General features: G+C 40.6%; 2 protein-coding genes across 2 annotated transcripts in view; one reads left to right on the forward strand and one right to left on the reverse strand.

Annotated features, from left to right (window-relative positions):
- LOC138069278 (zinc finger protein 184-like) overlaps positions 1–15,763 on the forward strand; it is a 1,142,341-nt gene that overhangs the window by 377,003 nt on the left and 749,575 nt on the right. The window lies entirely within an intron of this gene.
- ZSCAN26 (zinc finger and SCAN domain containing 26) lies at positions 1,157–8,381 on the reverse strand. The gene is made up of 4 exons (XM_068960542.1): positions 8,302–8,381; positions 6,159–6,637; positions 5,741–5,858; positions 1,157–2,267 (listed from the first exon to the last, which is right to left on the reverse strand). The coding sequence occupies exons 2-4, from the start codon at positions 6,573–6,575 to the stop codon at positions 1,366–1,368; spliced, it is 1,437 nt and encodes a 478-aa protein (XP_068816643.1). The 5' UTR covers positions 6,576–6,637; positions 8,302–8,381; the 3' UTR covers positions 1,157–1,365.

Here is a 15,763-nt window from a genome sequence, read left to right on the forward strand (position 1 = left end):
AAGGAATGATGGCATGAAAGGCAAAGGCTGGGGCCCCTAGTGATGTCAGAGAACCACCTTCCAGGCCTGGGCTGCTGTCTCTGGCCTTTTCTATTTAAGAAAACACAAACTTTTATTATGTTATTCCCACCTTTTGTGTTTAAATTATATGCAGCTGAACAAAACCTTAGCAAAACCTGAGGGCTCGCCAGTCTTCCCACTCACATGACAGACTAAGAAGTCTTTTTCAGACAGCGGTACCCCAAGCAGCTGCCACCAATCAGCAAGTGATGTTTATCATCCTGGTGACATATTCAGAAGTCAGACTCCCCTAAGCTTACTAGTCCTCACCATTACCATGACATTTTGGCATTCACAATGTGACGATCATGATCTCTTCCAAGCTGATTTTATTACTTGACTTTCAAAATTCCAGAGCAAACAGCATTTTAGAGTTACATCATCAGTATTAAAGGAAAAAAATCTAATTTCTTTCCCCAGACATTTATCAAAGTTCCTATGCAGCAGCCACTATACTAACACTGAAGTTATCAAGTAAGATAGTTGCTACTTGGATTAATTCAGCCTGGTTCATTCAAATAACTTACCAAATCTCTTCCATAGTCTAAATAAAACTTAAGTTTCTAATTTGAATCAATGAGGTATACACGGCAGGGATGGGGCTGGGAAATGGTAAAATTAGATCATCACTGCTTTCCAAAATGCTTCTGCTGATTGGGGTGAGGATGGGGTAGTAAAATCAGTGGGGAAAAATGTTCACCATTAATAACCTGCACTTTAAGATACCTTTGAGGGACTTCCCTGGCAGTCTGGTGGAAGTCTGTGCTTCCAATGCAGGGGGCATGGGTTTGATCCCTGGTCAGAGAACTAAGATCCCATGTGCTGTGCAATGCAGCAAACTAAAAAACAAAAAAAAAAAAATTAAAAGGTACCTTTCAGTGTGGTATTCCAAAGTCTTTTTTTTTTTTTTTTTTGTATAGGAGACTGCTGCTGCAGCATGTGCAAAAATATCAACCCTCTCTTCTTTTGCTTAAACCTATAAATCTATACATACTTGACTCATTGATGACTTCAAGCCCTTGATCATGAGGCTCTCTGCTACTTGGAGACACATAACTACACATTTACCATGTTAAAGGCTCTGAGAAGTCCTGCAGTGAAGAATGCTTTTACCTTTGATCCCACAGTACCATCTAGGGTCAAAATATTGTGGCCCAAAGCTGACTACAAGGAAAATAAGAGTGCAGGCAGAAAGCCTTCAACTTGGCCTCCAAGTTCTCTGCCAGAATTGGCTAGAATGACTTTTCCTGAAGTGCTGCTTATTAACGTACTGTCTCTGATGGTCCATAAGGAGAGGACACTTCATCAAGCCAGTCTGTCTTTGTGGTGGTATCTCTGATGTTGAAAAAGACCGGACCTCTGCCTGAAGGCTTCTCCACATTCATTACACTTGTAGGGTTTTTCCTCGTTGTGGATTCTCACATGCTGAGAGAGATGTGAGTTTAATCGGAAGGCTTTCTGGCAAATAGAACATTTGAAAGGTTTTTCTCCAGTGTGAATCCTATGGTGTCGAATAAGGTCTGAGGTCAAACTGAAGGCTTTCCCACACTCATTACACTGGTGGCTTTTGGAGTGGCTGTGGATTCGCTGATGGTGGGTGAGGAGAAGGGCCTGACTAAAGGTTTTCCCACACTCTTTGCACTGACAGGGCTCCTCCTGACTGTGAATTCTCTGGTGTCGATTAAGGTGGGAGCTGCGCCGAAAGTTCTTTCCACAGTGGATACATAGATAAGGTTTCTCTCCAGTATGGATTCTGAGATGTTCCAAAAGGCCTGCATTCTGGCTAAAGACTTTTCCACACTCCTTGCACTGATATGGCTTCTCACCAAGATGGATTTTCTGATGTCTGACAAGGTGTGAACTTCTCTGAAAGGCTTTCCCACATTCATGACACTGATGACCTTTTTCTCTAGAGCAGATTTTCTGATGTCCAGGAAGACTCAAACTCTGACACACTTTAGCTTCACAGAGTTTTTCTTTCTTGTGTGAACTTTCATGCTTAATCAGGTCTGAGTGCTGGAAGAACCCTTGCCCATGTTCTGAGCATTTATAGTCAGTTTTCTCCTTGGGCTCAGCCTGCTGCCTATCCAAGTTAGAGTCCTTGTAATGAACCTCCATGGGTTCAGATGGTTTCACAGATGATTCCACTCTTCCACAGGCGTCTGTCTCTACAACCAGCTTCCCATTCTCAATCCTTTTTGCCTCCCCTGAAACATTAAGTATATAACACCAATTATTTGCTTTTTGGTGCTCAGGAAAAGGAATCGGCAATTAGGAGGATAAAATTGAATCAAGCTACGTGTGCAAAATGGAAATGTGGATGTTTGTGTTGCATATAACATACATGGAATGATACATAAGAAAATGTTTCCCAGTGGCTGCTTTGAGAGGATTATGGTGAGAGATGACTTATTTTAAATGGTTTGAAGTCACGTGATACATATGCATATATACATACAGAGAGAAGTTAGCAAGCAAGTAAACAGTCATAAAGGGCAGGGCTCTATGTTCTTTTTTGTTTTTCAATCTGCTTATGGCTTCAGTGAAGAAAATACTGAACATTTTCCTGCCTTCACTCCTTCCTTCCTAAACCCATCCTAAATGCCAATCATTACTGTAGGCACTGAGGTTATCATCAAGTAGGATAAAAACTTATTTATTTTTTATGAACTCTTTTTAAAGGAGAGACAGAATCATAAACAAGTAGTGGGAAAATAACGTAAAGTTTGTGCCAGGTATAGCAGCAACATAGAAGAAAAAAATGATTGTTACAATTTTATCTTTGAGAACTTTTTGCTAATCTAGTTTTCTATAAATTACCATAAAACATCAACCACCAGGCAAAACCAGGAAGTAAGAACATATCATACAACTTAAGTTTTTGAATAATTTATAATGGCTATATTACTTTAAAAACTTCAGTTAATTTAGGCAAAATGATGAGATCACTGGTCTCAAAATTGAAGAAAAAGCATACAGAATTGCAGAGTCTGAAAAGAACATACAATTGGAAGTATTTAAAAGTGAAGTTAAACAAATAAGGACCTACGGTATAGCACAGGGAACTCTACTCTGTAATGGCCTGTGTGGGAAAAGAATCCACAAAATAGACATATTGAAGATGCATAACTGATTCACCAAACTGTATACGTGAGACTAACATGACATTGCAAATCAACTAGACACCAATTAAAAAATTTTAAATGTGGCTATACACATAACTGATTTACTTTGCTGTATAGCTAATGGCTGTATGTTCTTGATAATGGTCTGCCATGTGGAAATTAGAAAGCTAGGTCAATTAAATACCCAGGGCAAATAAGAGAAAGGGATAGCACTAGAAATGAAGAAATGAACTGGAAATGAAGACATGCAGACATGGTGCCAATTTTATCACTGATTAGCTGTGTTTCTTAGTGATTTAAATCCTCTGGGCTCAATGTCCTCACCAATAAATCAAAAAAACATTGGGCCACAAGACCTTGAGGCTAACATGAAGTCCACAAAAATGTCTTAGCCTTTCCTAATCTCCTTGGACAGCAGTAACTGCTTTCCTGTGTGGTTCAGTAGATCCATTATAGTTCATTGCTTTAATAATTCACTTATAGATGTGGCACAGAAGAGATAATAAACAATGTTTGCTGAATAAACACTGAGCTCAGACACCAGGGAGAGGGTGAGAGGGAACAGCAGATAGGAGCATGACGTCCAGCAGCATGAATGGGATGGAAAGCGGAATGAGAGTAAAAGGAGAAGTGGATGGAGAAAACAGAAGAGTGAGAGAGTCTAAACCGCACGAACAACAAACGAAGGAAGCTTACTCTGTGTGAGTAAGATAAAGACAGCAAGCAGAACATTTCAAAAGTTGAGAGTCAATGAGAAAGCGAAAATGAAGGGTCGGGGGAGGAGGTATCAGAGAAAGTAAAAGCACATGTTGGGGAGGCAGAGTAGAAACACTAGAAACCTAATTGGGTGTAAGGGCTTTGACAAGAGGATGAATAGCCCCCATGGGGAGGGAATGAGAGAACAGTCTTTTCCGTGAGGACAGAATGACACACACAACTAAAAGGAAATGCAGGGGCCTCCAAAACTGAAAAACAACCTAAACTTTGAGTGTAAAATAACATTTTTCAACAGATCTAGAAGGTAAGGAACAATTTCAAGAATCTACTGTTGTTGAATCTACTTTTTACATTTAAAATATATACCCATCATTGATTACATGGCATAAATTCATTTCTGCAAGGCTGTTTAGAAAAAGTAGGCCTCTCTCTTTTGGCTACTTTACTCAGAAAGCTTCCAGAAGAAGAGGAATTTTGAACTATACTCAGAAACTGTGCAGGGGAACCATGCAGTAAGTAAAAGTAGGCTTTACAATTGAAATCAGCCTTGCATCAAATAGATATATACTGAAGGTCTACTCTAGGCGAGGGATGGTAGCAGACTCAGGAGACAAAACAAAGCCCTGTCCTTTGGGTCTGGCAGGAGGAAAAGAGAAGTAAACCAGCAATTCTAATATAATATGATCAGTTCCATGGTAGCTTTAGCAGCAGAGGTGGGGAAACTGATCTAGACTTGGGGGGATTTAGGAAGGACAGAGAAAGTGATATCTAAGCTAGCTGTGAAGGAAGAGTAGGAATTAGCCAGAGAGAGTGAGGAAGAAGTATTCCAGACAGACAAGGTGGGAAATGGACTCAGCATGAAGAGAAACACACGTGAGAGCTGATGGAATCAAGGATGACTAATTGTCCCAGTGTGCCTGGGAATGAGGGTTTTCCCAGCACATGGAACAGTTGGAATGAAAAGTCTCCAGCAAACTGAAGCAAGCTGATTATGTTAGGGAATACAAGGCTGCAAGGTCTGCAAGTGCCAGAGTATGCTAGGTGAGACTTCTGTTAAGAGCTATTGGGAGTGAGTAAAGGTGATGGGTTGTTTCTTAGTTCATTGAAGGTCTTCAAGGAGGGGAGCAACAGTAATGAATTTGTGTTTAAATGGTGGAGAATGAACAAGAGGTAATTTAACTTTAGCAGAAGCACCAAGATGAGAGATGGTAAAACAAAAAAGATAAACAGGGCTTGTTACCAGACTGGAAAGAGGAGAAGAATGAAAGGGATAAATATTAGAAAGAGAGATGTCAGAGTCTAGAGCAAAAAAAAAAAACACAAAAGAAAATCCAGACAACATTTAGAAATAAAAGGCAGTAGTCATTTACAATAACTGGAAGGTGGTAAGAAAAAATAAGTAGTGAATCATGTGGCTGGCATTCTTTCCCTTGGGAGAGAAACAAGCACTCCTTTTTCATTCACACCCCTGCCCCCCAGTAATGGGGAGAAGAGAAAGGTAAAGGTTCACACAGGAGAAGAATTCAGTTTTAATTAAACAGAAAAAAACCAAACTAGAAACACTCAAAAACAGAAACAAGGGTTAGGGAAAAAGGAAATGTCTGGGGTAAAGGAAACTTTTCTGTCTTGATTGTGGTGATGATTAGACAACTGTAATTATTTCATGTTTGTGGAAACTCATTGGCCTGTACACTTACAAAGAGTGAATTTTAGAGAATGTAAACTAACCTCAATAAACAGGACTCAAAACAAAAACAAAAAAGCAAAATGCTAAGGGTGCCGAGCAAGGCCTCCAGGCAGAACCACAAATCTCACATGTGAAGATGCAGGCTTCTTACCCTTCTCTCTCTCGGGCTCTGGGACGTCACCTTCAGGTTGGACCTGCCGCTCCGGCACGGCTTTTGCAGGGGCTGTCTCCTCCATGAACACTTCCTGTTTCTTTGCCTGGTTTGGGTCCTGGGGATGATTAGGTACACGTGGGTTTAGGAGGAAACTGCTGTTCAGAAAAACACTTCAATGTTTAGAAAAGGAAGCGAAGAGAAGGGCAAAGAAAAGAGACTGGAGAACCTGAAGCATATTCAGTTTCCTCCCAGCAGAGGCAGGGTGGCTGAGGTAAGAGTTTCAGCAAGAAACAACCAGACTGCAAAGAAACGGAACCCAAGCTGAGCAGTTCTCCCACTGCTGAAGTCATGGCCACGGCCCTGGCCCAGCGTGTCAGCTCCTGCTTTCTTGCAAAGGGGTACACCTGACCCTTACCTCTTGTCCTGTTCCTCCCAGCTCCGGCTGCAAATCCTCCAGGAAAACCACCGCATCGTCCCCGCTCTCCGGATGATGCTCCTGTAACCGGGCCTGGAGCTCCTCAGGCAGGATGGTCAGAAACTGCTCCAGCACCAGCAGCTCCAGGATCTGCTCCTTGGTGTGGGTCTCAGGCTGTAGCCATTGTCGGCAGAGCTCCCGGAGCCGGCTCAGTGCCTCTCGAGGTCCTGTGGTTTCTTCATAGCGCAACTGCCTGAACTGCTTGCATAAGGGCTGCTGCCTGAAGCCTGTGCCGTTTCCCTGCAGCTTGACTCCCTGTTCCTGAGCAGAGAGGTGATCCTCCCTCACCACCCGAAACCCCTCCTTCTTCAGGTTCACAGGAGCCAGGGAAGGAACGGTTCCCCATGCTGTCGCCATCTCCACCTTCAGACTGCTCTATTTTGGGCAACTTTCTTTTGACTGCCTCCTCAGGGATACCTCTGAAAATGTAATAACAAGAATCACGGAAATAGTAATAGTAGTAGTAATGATAATAACTGCAATAGCAATACCCCTTTGTTGGATTTATACATTTCCAATAATTACTATCCATTTCTCCTCTCTCTCTGAAACAACCATACAAAATGAGAAGACTGTTTTACAGAAGATTGCCAGCTAACAGCATAAATAACAGATTTGAAAAAATCACCATTCTGTAGCCCTTGATGAAATAACTGATTCAATCAAGGACCACAAATGGGTGAAATCACTGGGTAAAAAGGAGTAAGGGGAAAGGATAATCTCAGCCTCAAAGAATCACCACACTGATTGCTTATGAATTACAAAGGGAAGGATGGCGCTATCCAGCAGTCAGATGAAACCTAGCAACACCAACAGTAAGATAACTGACCTTGTGCCTCAATTTCTTACACAGCATTTTTACTAGACATGTTTAACACGAATCTAATAATGAGGAAACTTTCAGATAAATCCAGAATGTTTAGAATGCAGTTTATCTACAAGAGATATGCACTTTTCTAAACATCAATTTCATGAAAATAAAGAGTGAATGTGGGAAAGGTATTTCTCTAGATTAAAGAGATACAGCAAAATGTAACAAGTGAAATTTGCTCTTGAATAAAAAAAATACAAATGTTTTGAAGAATTCAGAAATCTGAATAATAGATAGGCAAACCAAATAGAGCCCAAAGGCTGTATTTTTACTTAAAGTTTTACTGGAATATTGCTGCTGCTGCTTAGATGCACAGTCATGTCTGACTCAGCAGGGATCAAACCCGAGTCTCCCACATTAAAGGCAGACTCTTAACCCACTGAGCCAACAGGGAAGATTGATTTTTTTCTTATTGGAATACAGCCAAACCCATTTGGTAGACAGTGTTAACATCTGCTTTCAGAAATACACTAGCAGGACTGAGGACTTGAACAATGGAGCACTGATCCCTGCTCAGTCAAAAATCCAAAAATCTGTGTGCTACTTACTATCTCTGCTGCAAAAACAAAGGAACTGATGAGCAAGGGTAGGAAGCTAAAACAGCTTCAACAGGATCAGGATTCAAATTCTAGTTCTTTTGACTCCACATGATCTCTAATCAAACACAAACTTTCCCCCACTTAAGGATCTGTAAAATGAAAATACATGTACTATATGTACTGAAAAAACCCATGTATAAGTGGACCCATGTAGTTCAAACCCTTTTGTTTAAGGATCTACTGGAGTTATCACAGAGACTGTACCACCTGCAAAGCTCAGCTATTCTGGCCCTTCACAGAAGACGTGTGTAGATCTGAGAGTCTCCTCAGGTGGGATACAGTTTTGTGGTCATGTAAGAGAATAGCCGTATTCTCAGAAGACAGTACTAAAACTTATTTTCAAATGTTGCAAGGAGAGGGGAGTCTGTGAAGAGGTATGTGGAGAGAGGGAGAGAGAAAAAACACAAATGTAGCAGGAAGTTGACAAGAGCTGCTAGATGAGGGGTATATAGTATTGACCATACTATTCTTACAACTTTTCAGTAGATTTGAAAATTCTTCAAAAGTTGAGAGGGAGAAAAAAGACACAAAATGAATAAAACTGTTTGTATGTTCATTCATTGAAGCCAATATCAGAATTAACTAAAAGAACATAAGGATATTCACAACTTACCTCATTGATTGTCTAGGTGCCACACTCTTTAGTTGCTGGAGATACAGAGATGAAAGAACCTCTGGCCTCTATAGCTCTCTGCCCCACAAGAAATCAAGTAAATAAGCAATTACAGTTGAATGTATTAAGTGCCACGGTGAAGGTAGACACAGGATGCTAGCAGAGCTCAGTGGTAAGACACTTAATCCCTGTTAGCAGGTCAGAAAAGACCTCTTGAAGGTAGCCCTTCTGACTCATAAAAGACATGTGAAAATCAGACAAGAAAATACAGAAAGGGTATTCCAGACAGAGAAAAACCTGAGCACAGAGCTGTTGGAAAACCTCACATGTTCTGGGTAGTTGTTAGTTATGGCTGGGAAAAGGGTAAATGGGGCTGGGACCTGGGAGACACCTATGTGTAAGGAAGAGAAGTAAGAAGGAATAACCAGAAAGGTAGAAAAACAAAGACAGTAGAATCCAAGAGACAAGGGGATCTGTTTCTACAGGTGTGGAGTGGTGGAATGAGCCTGAGCCTCAGACTGGCCTGGGTTCCAATCCCACTCTGTCACTACACTGTTCACTCATTTGTAAAATGAAGATAATACCTAATTCAGAGACATGTTTTGAGGTAAATGAGGGCATCTCAATTAGACAGTAGTCCTCACTCACTGCAACTAGAGAAAGCCTTGCACACAGCAATGAAGACCCATCCACAGCCAAACATTAAAACCAAAACAAACAGAAAAACCCCAAAACTTTCCATGTCTCCTTGTCCATAACTATATCGTGCTCAGTAGCATCTGACTTTTTGCAACCCTATGGACTGGTAGACCACCAGGCTTCTCTGTCCATAGGATTTTCCAGGCAAGAATACTGGAGCGGGCTGCCATGTCCTCCCTCCAGAGGATCTTCCTGACCCAGGAATCGAACCCATCTCTTGCATCTCCTGCACTGCAGGTGAATTCTTTACTGCTGAATCATCAGGGGAGCCCATAACTATATTAGTATTTCTAAAAAACACAAACACAAACAAAAAAAAGTCAGTGACTTCCCTGACAGTCCAGCAGCCAAGACTCTTTGCAACAAATGCAGGGGTCCTGAGTTCAATCCCTGGTCAGAGAACTAGATCCCACATGCCACATCTAGAAGATCCAGCATGTCACAACTAAAACCCAGCACAGCCAAATAAATTTTATTTAAATAAATATTATTTTAAAAAAACAAACAGAGGTCACTGCAACCTCTGTAAAGGCAATTCTGGTCATTGGATAGGGAGAACAGTCACCCAGTCACAGGAAAATGAGAAAAATGGCACAAGTAAGCAAAAATTAGTCTTTCAAAAAACAGGACATTGAAAGGAAAAAGATATATAGGACCTAAGCTAGGAGAGGGTAGCATAAAGGACAGGTATGTTATGTATCATCTTTATGCCAATGATTTCCTTATTTTTCTGCCCAGACCTCTGAAAGATTTTTCTTCTGGCTATATGGTTCCTGGGCACCTTACAAAAAGCCTATCAAATGCAACATGTCAAAATGAACTCAGAGAGTCTTCCTGGTGGCTCAGTGGTTAAGAATCCACCTGCCAATGCACGAGACATGGATTCAATCCCTGGTCTGGGAAGATCCCACACGCCTCAGAGCAACTAAGCCTGTGTCCCACAACTGTTAAGCCTATGCTCTGGGGCCCAGGAATGGCAACTATTGAGCGCAAAAGCTGCACTACTGAAGCCCATATGCCTTTGAGCCTGTGCTCCATAACAAGAGAAACCACCTCAATGAGAAGCCCATACACTGCAATGAAGAGAACCCCCCATGCCCAGCAATGAAGACCCAGCACAACCTTAAAAAAAAACACACAACAAAACTCAGAGAATTATACCATCAATGTTTTGAACAGGCTCTTGGTATGTGGGGACTCTTGATTCTGATGACTCTTGAGTGACTCTAGAGATAAGTGAAATAGTATCTGCCAATTGTTGGCACACACTTCTGAATCACTATAGTATAAGGCTCACTCACTTAGTGGCTGTGCCCAGTTAGGTTCCAAATTCAGTTCGCTGTTATATAGTATCACTCCCAGCTGATACTTATTTGTCAAAACAGGATTTACAATCTAAAACGCCAATCCTGCTGCAGCTGACCCTTAAACAACAGGAGAGTGAACTACATGGGTCCACTTATACATGGATTTCTTTTTTTTCAAATAGGCCAAATCTGCAATGTGGCCCTGTGAGTAGAGAGAGCTGACTGTAAAGTTATACTTGGATTTCCGACTTCACCATGGGCCGCTAACCAGTATTGTTCAAGAGTCAACTATATTCTTAAAAAAAGTGAAAAAATGTCCATGAAAGTAATGATTGTTAGCCAGAAAATAGTTAGGTATTATGATGGTGAATTTTCTTTGACAACTTGACTGCACCACCGGGTACCCAGATATTTGGCCAAACATTACAGTGGGTGTTTCTGTGAGGGTGTTTTCGGATGAGATTAACATTTAAATAAGTGGACTGAGTAGAGCAGATGGCTTTTATTAATGTGAGTGGACTTCATCCAATCGGGTGAAAGCCAGAATAGAACAAAAAGGCTGCTGACTTCCCCCAGTAAGAGAAGTCACCTGCCTGACGGCCTAAAAGCTGAGAAACCAGCGTTTTTCCTGTCTCCAGTCACCCGATTTCAGTCTTGCCTTCCAGTCTGGTCTCATCTTGAGTTCCCGGCTGTAGACGCTTAAAAACCTGTCAGATGTTTTTCCTTTGCTCAAAACCTTCCTAATACTCTTTCCACATCAAGAAATCAACAAATTCCTTACACAACATCCACTTTTTCTACAGGCCTCCTCCCACCCCCATCTCTCTGACAGCATTTTCTACACACCTTCCCCTTGTTCACTGTGCTCCAACCACTCTGGGCTCCCAGCTACTCCTCGAGTATGATAAGCGAGCTCCTGCTTTAGCGCCTTTGCATTTGCTGTTGCCCCTTACTAGAAAATTCGTGTCTGCAAAGGCCACGTAGGTTTTTTAAACCTCCCTCAGGCTTTTGCTCAAAGTCACCTTCTAAGGCTTAACTTTATACATATTTAAAATTGAGCTCAATGGATAAATATATATATACACACACACACACGCAGAAGATTGTGCCTCTATAAACAAGAACCACAGCATCATTCCTCTCCTAGGCCCCAAGACTGACATCTCCTGTCCTCGCCCGCTCAGAGTCCACACGTCTCCTCCATTGGGTAAGGCTTCTCCGCACCCGCAAGGAATCGGCTGCTCCCCAGCCCACGGGCCGCAGTTACTCCCCAAACTGGAGCGCAATCACCACTCACCCCTCCAAGGACCCACAGGAAAAGCCAAAAGCTTTCAAGCAGCTTGTTAGCTCTTTACTGAGCGGCCGCTCTCGCTCCGCGGCGCTTTTGACCGTCGCTCTAGGAATGCTGGAGGACTGCGGCTCGATGGCGCTCCTACGAGGCGGCCAAATTCAGGCTAGTAGTTGGTTGAGCGGTCTCGGAGTCCAGAGGCTGGGAGGGGTGCCCCAAAGCTGGGAGGGGCGTCCAGGTGTGTTTTTAGGTTTCTTAAGTTTTTAACCCGAAATTTATTTCATTTATGTAGATGACACGCAAATTCGTGAAAGCTGGCGTGTTTTGGGGCTTTCCAGGTTCCCTCAGTTCAGTTCAGTCGCTTAGTGGTGTCCAACTCTTGCGACCCCACGGACTACCAACCTTAGCGGTAATCACCCTGCTAATGCAGGAGACTTTAGAGACACAAGTTTGATCCTTAGGTTGGGAAGATCCTCTGGAGTAGGAAATGGCAACCCACTCCAGTATTCTTGCCTGGGAAATCCCATGGACAGAGGAGCCTGGCGGGTTACAGTCCATGGGGTTGCAAAGAGTTGGACGTGACTGAGCACACATACACAGGCACGGAAACAGGCCAGCTCACTTTAGTGTTATCACAGCCGGTATTCCACTTTGCTCACTCACATAATTAAGACACGGACACATATTTTACTATTCTCCCCAATTAAAAAAGTTATCAAATACAGTGGCAAAAATAAATGTAAAAGTGTTTTTAAGTTGAACATGTATATATGTACATATGCAAATATACAATGAATGTATATTTGCCAGGTTTAAGGTAACAAAAAATTAAGGAATGTTACCAAATGCAGGGTTGTGTGCTGGATGCAGTAGGCCAAAGAAACCAAATGTGGGCGTTTTAAAGCAGAGAGGTTTATTGCAGGACCAAGCAAGGCAAACTCTTCTTGGTGTGTCCTCAAAACTACCCCAACTCCTCAAAGAGTTTCACCAAAGCATTTTTTAAAAGTCAGGTGAGGGAGGCGGGGTTGTCAGGAACCTGATCAGCTCTTGCACAGTTCTCTGACTGGTTGGTGTTGAGGGAACAGAGCGGTTAACATTACTACTACTTAGTGAAGTATTAGTTGTTCAGTTGTGTCTGAGTCTTTGCAACCCTATGGACTGTAGCCCACCAGGCTCCTCTGTCCATGAAATTTTCCAGGCAAGAATAACTGGAGTGGGTAGCCATACCCTTCTGCAGGGAATCTACCCGATCCAGGGATCCAAACCTGGCCTCCTGCATTGCAGGCAGATTCTTTACCCAGGCAAATAAGGCAGTCTGAGTCACCTTATTGGTACTTTGGGCCTGTAGGTCTAGAGGCATGATCATCAAGTATTTCATTTCTTCCATTTGGTGGTAATGTTAGCATCTGTAAAACAACTCAGGAGAGTGCATCAGATATTATTATCTATGTACATCAGAGAGGAGCTACAGCAGAGGATAGAAGGGAGGTGTTTGTACCAGGAAGATCCCATAGGGTCCTCCTCAATTACAGTCTATTACTAAGGGAGAGAATAATCAAGCATTATTTTCTCCAAAGTATGCGAAGGGTAGGGGTGGGGGTAGGGTGGTGTCACGACTAAAATAAATTCTGCCAAAGAAAACAGAAGTATTCCCTCTCTTGCCCACATCATCACAAACTGTATTTTTATTATCTGTGAACAAAATAAACCCTTAAAAAAATCCGAACAAACTGGTTTAATCAGTTGGTAGTTTTGAAACAAGTATCTTACTAACCATTGTTTTATCACACAATTCATATTGTTTCAAGCCTGAAATGATCATAACAGAAAAAAAATTCCATTATCAGGAGAGTTCTTTTTCCCCTTGTGTGTCAAAAACTTAAAAATATCTTTTAAAAGTTTAACTTAAAAAAAAGTTAAAGTAAAATGTATATATTTAAAAACTTTTCCTTAGGCTAACAAATCCAATCAATGCGAATATTTTACTAGTTAAAAGTTAATAATTCTGTCCTGCAGGGAAAATACATATCTCATTTTTTTCAAGAGCTTTCCCTCAAAAAAAAATTATACAAGAGGTAAACATAAATTTCGATTTTAAAAGGAAGCAAATATATCCTAATTCATTTATTACCACTTTCAAACTCCCTACCATGGTTGGCTTAAATATCACTCATATTATCAAGGCTGAGATTACTGTCATTGCATTGGATATCCCATGAAAATAAAAACACAATGAAGCTAGACAAAGAAGAGCTTTTTAACAAGAATTCAAGGTGTGCATTTTTAAGTAGGCTGTATTTTTTAGAAGCGGTACAGGTAGATAAAGTGAGAATAAATCAAAATATCATTTTTACCAAGACAGAGCTACATTTCACTAATAAATCACTTTTTGAACTTGAGATTTTCATTTTCTAAGATTATCCTCATTTCTGTAAACAAAATGGTCATCTATATGTTTCCATCAGGTCCAGGTCCACGATGTTTAAAATAAAAGCTTCCTTTTCTATATGATCAGTAAGAGGAACTATTGCATTATAGCCATGAGATACAAGTATCTTTTTGTAATGATTCTTTCCACTATTCTGTCTGCTTCCACCCATACTCATTCATTACTTTGAATTATGACATAGAAAAATTTGTAGTCAATCATTGTTCTAAAAATCAAAAACTTCCAAATAAATCTAATAAACCTAATTCATAGTTTAATTCTAGGAAATCCATAACTTTAAAACCAGCATATTAATAGACTAATAACTACAAATGCTAAAAAGTAATTTAATAAAATTAAGCAAACATTTCTGAATAAATGCGGAAACTCCTAATAAAATAGGAATAGATGGATGCTTCCTTTATATGGAAAAACACACATACACACATCTCAAACCAAAAAACCTCCCTCATGCTTGATAGTGAAACTTCATAAGTATCTTCATAAAAATGCAGCTGAATTTATTAGGTTAAGAGCAAAGAGACGAGGAATTCCCAAGGGATCCAGGGGTCAGGACACCAGGCTTCCAGTGCAGAGGGAAATAAGATCCTGTATACAGCTTGGTGCAGCCAAAAGAGAGAGACAGAAGTCCACCAATCTTACCTTGGTTTACTTAGGAGCCACAGTTTCTGAGCTGCATCTTTTCCTCACGTGAGAAAGACAATTCACTGAATGGCTACCAGAGCTTTTAGGGCTTAAAGGGAACATGATTAAGTGTTTCCCAAAATAGCAATTCAAAAGTCAAATAAGGGGGAAATATCTTCAAGTTCTGTAATAAAGAACTGATTTATTATTTGAAGAGTTCTTATGATCAATAAGAAAAAGATCAGAAACTCAGTAGGAAGATACACAAATATATAATGTGGATAATTCACACACAGAAAAGAATTACAATTATTATACATACTCAACCATACTCTTAAATAAAAATGAAATGCCATTTTCACCTATCAGATTGGCAAAGATTCAGATTCAAAAGGTTTAGAAATACAATATTGGCAGGTGAGTGTGTAAACCAGTGCATCCTCTTTGGAAAGCAATGTTACAATGGCTATTAAAAGCACTTTGAGGTTAAATATAATATTCTTAGACTTCGACCACTCTATCAAAAACGTCCACCATTTCTGGCTCTAGCCCCTTCTTTTCTTCATAGCATACTACAATTTATAATTATTTGTCTGTTAACTATTTAAAGTCTGTCTCCCCAAGTTAGCATGTAAAATTCTATGATGGCAGGTGTCAAGCCTAATTTGCTTTTTGGTTTATCCCTAATATCTGCTATGTTGCCTAGTACATGGAAAGCACTTGTATTGGTAAATACCTTCCCTTTGATTCAATAATTCCACTTCTAGATGGCCATTTTTAGATGACACAAAGCATTCTTTTTCACCCAATAATTAATTCTATTTTTAGATGAGCATGCTATAGATGATAACACTCATACATCTACAAAGATTTTCACAAGTATTGTATAATAGCAAAATACAAAAAAAATCTTAAATATCAGATATAATATGGTTCATCCATACATTAGAATACTATAAAGTCATTAAAAGATATATTTATATGCATTGATATAAAACATCTCCAAGCTATGTAGATTCTTCTGTATAGTGTGGTATAAATGGAAATATATATACCTAACAAGAGGGCTTTCACTCAACCCTCTTTGGGAAAATC

Source organism: Capricornis sumatraensis, chromosome 22, assembly GCF_032405125.1.
Source record: "Capricornis sumatraensis isolate serow.1 chromosome 22, serow.2, whole genome shotgun sequence".
NCBI lineage: Eukaryota > Metazoa > Chordata > Mammalia > Artiodactyla > Bovidae > Capricornis > Capricornis sumatraensis.

What these genes read in the sequence shown, in the direction of transcription:
- ZSCAN26 (XM_068960542.1), bottom strand. Translation starts at nt 6,575, where the DNA reads ATGGCGACAGCATGGGGAACCGTTCCTTCCCTGGCTCCTGTGAACCTG. An exon ending in TGGGAGGAACAGGACAAGAG is followed by an intron (nt 5,859 to 6,158) that starts GTAAGGGTCAGG and finishes AATCATCCCCAG; the next exon opens with GACCCAAACCAGGCAAAGAA. An exon ending in AGAGCCCGAGAGAGAGAAGG is followed by an intron (nt 2,268 to 5,740) that starts GTAAGAAGCCTG and finishes TTAATGTTTCAG; the next exon opens with GGGAGGCAAAAAGGATTGAG.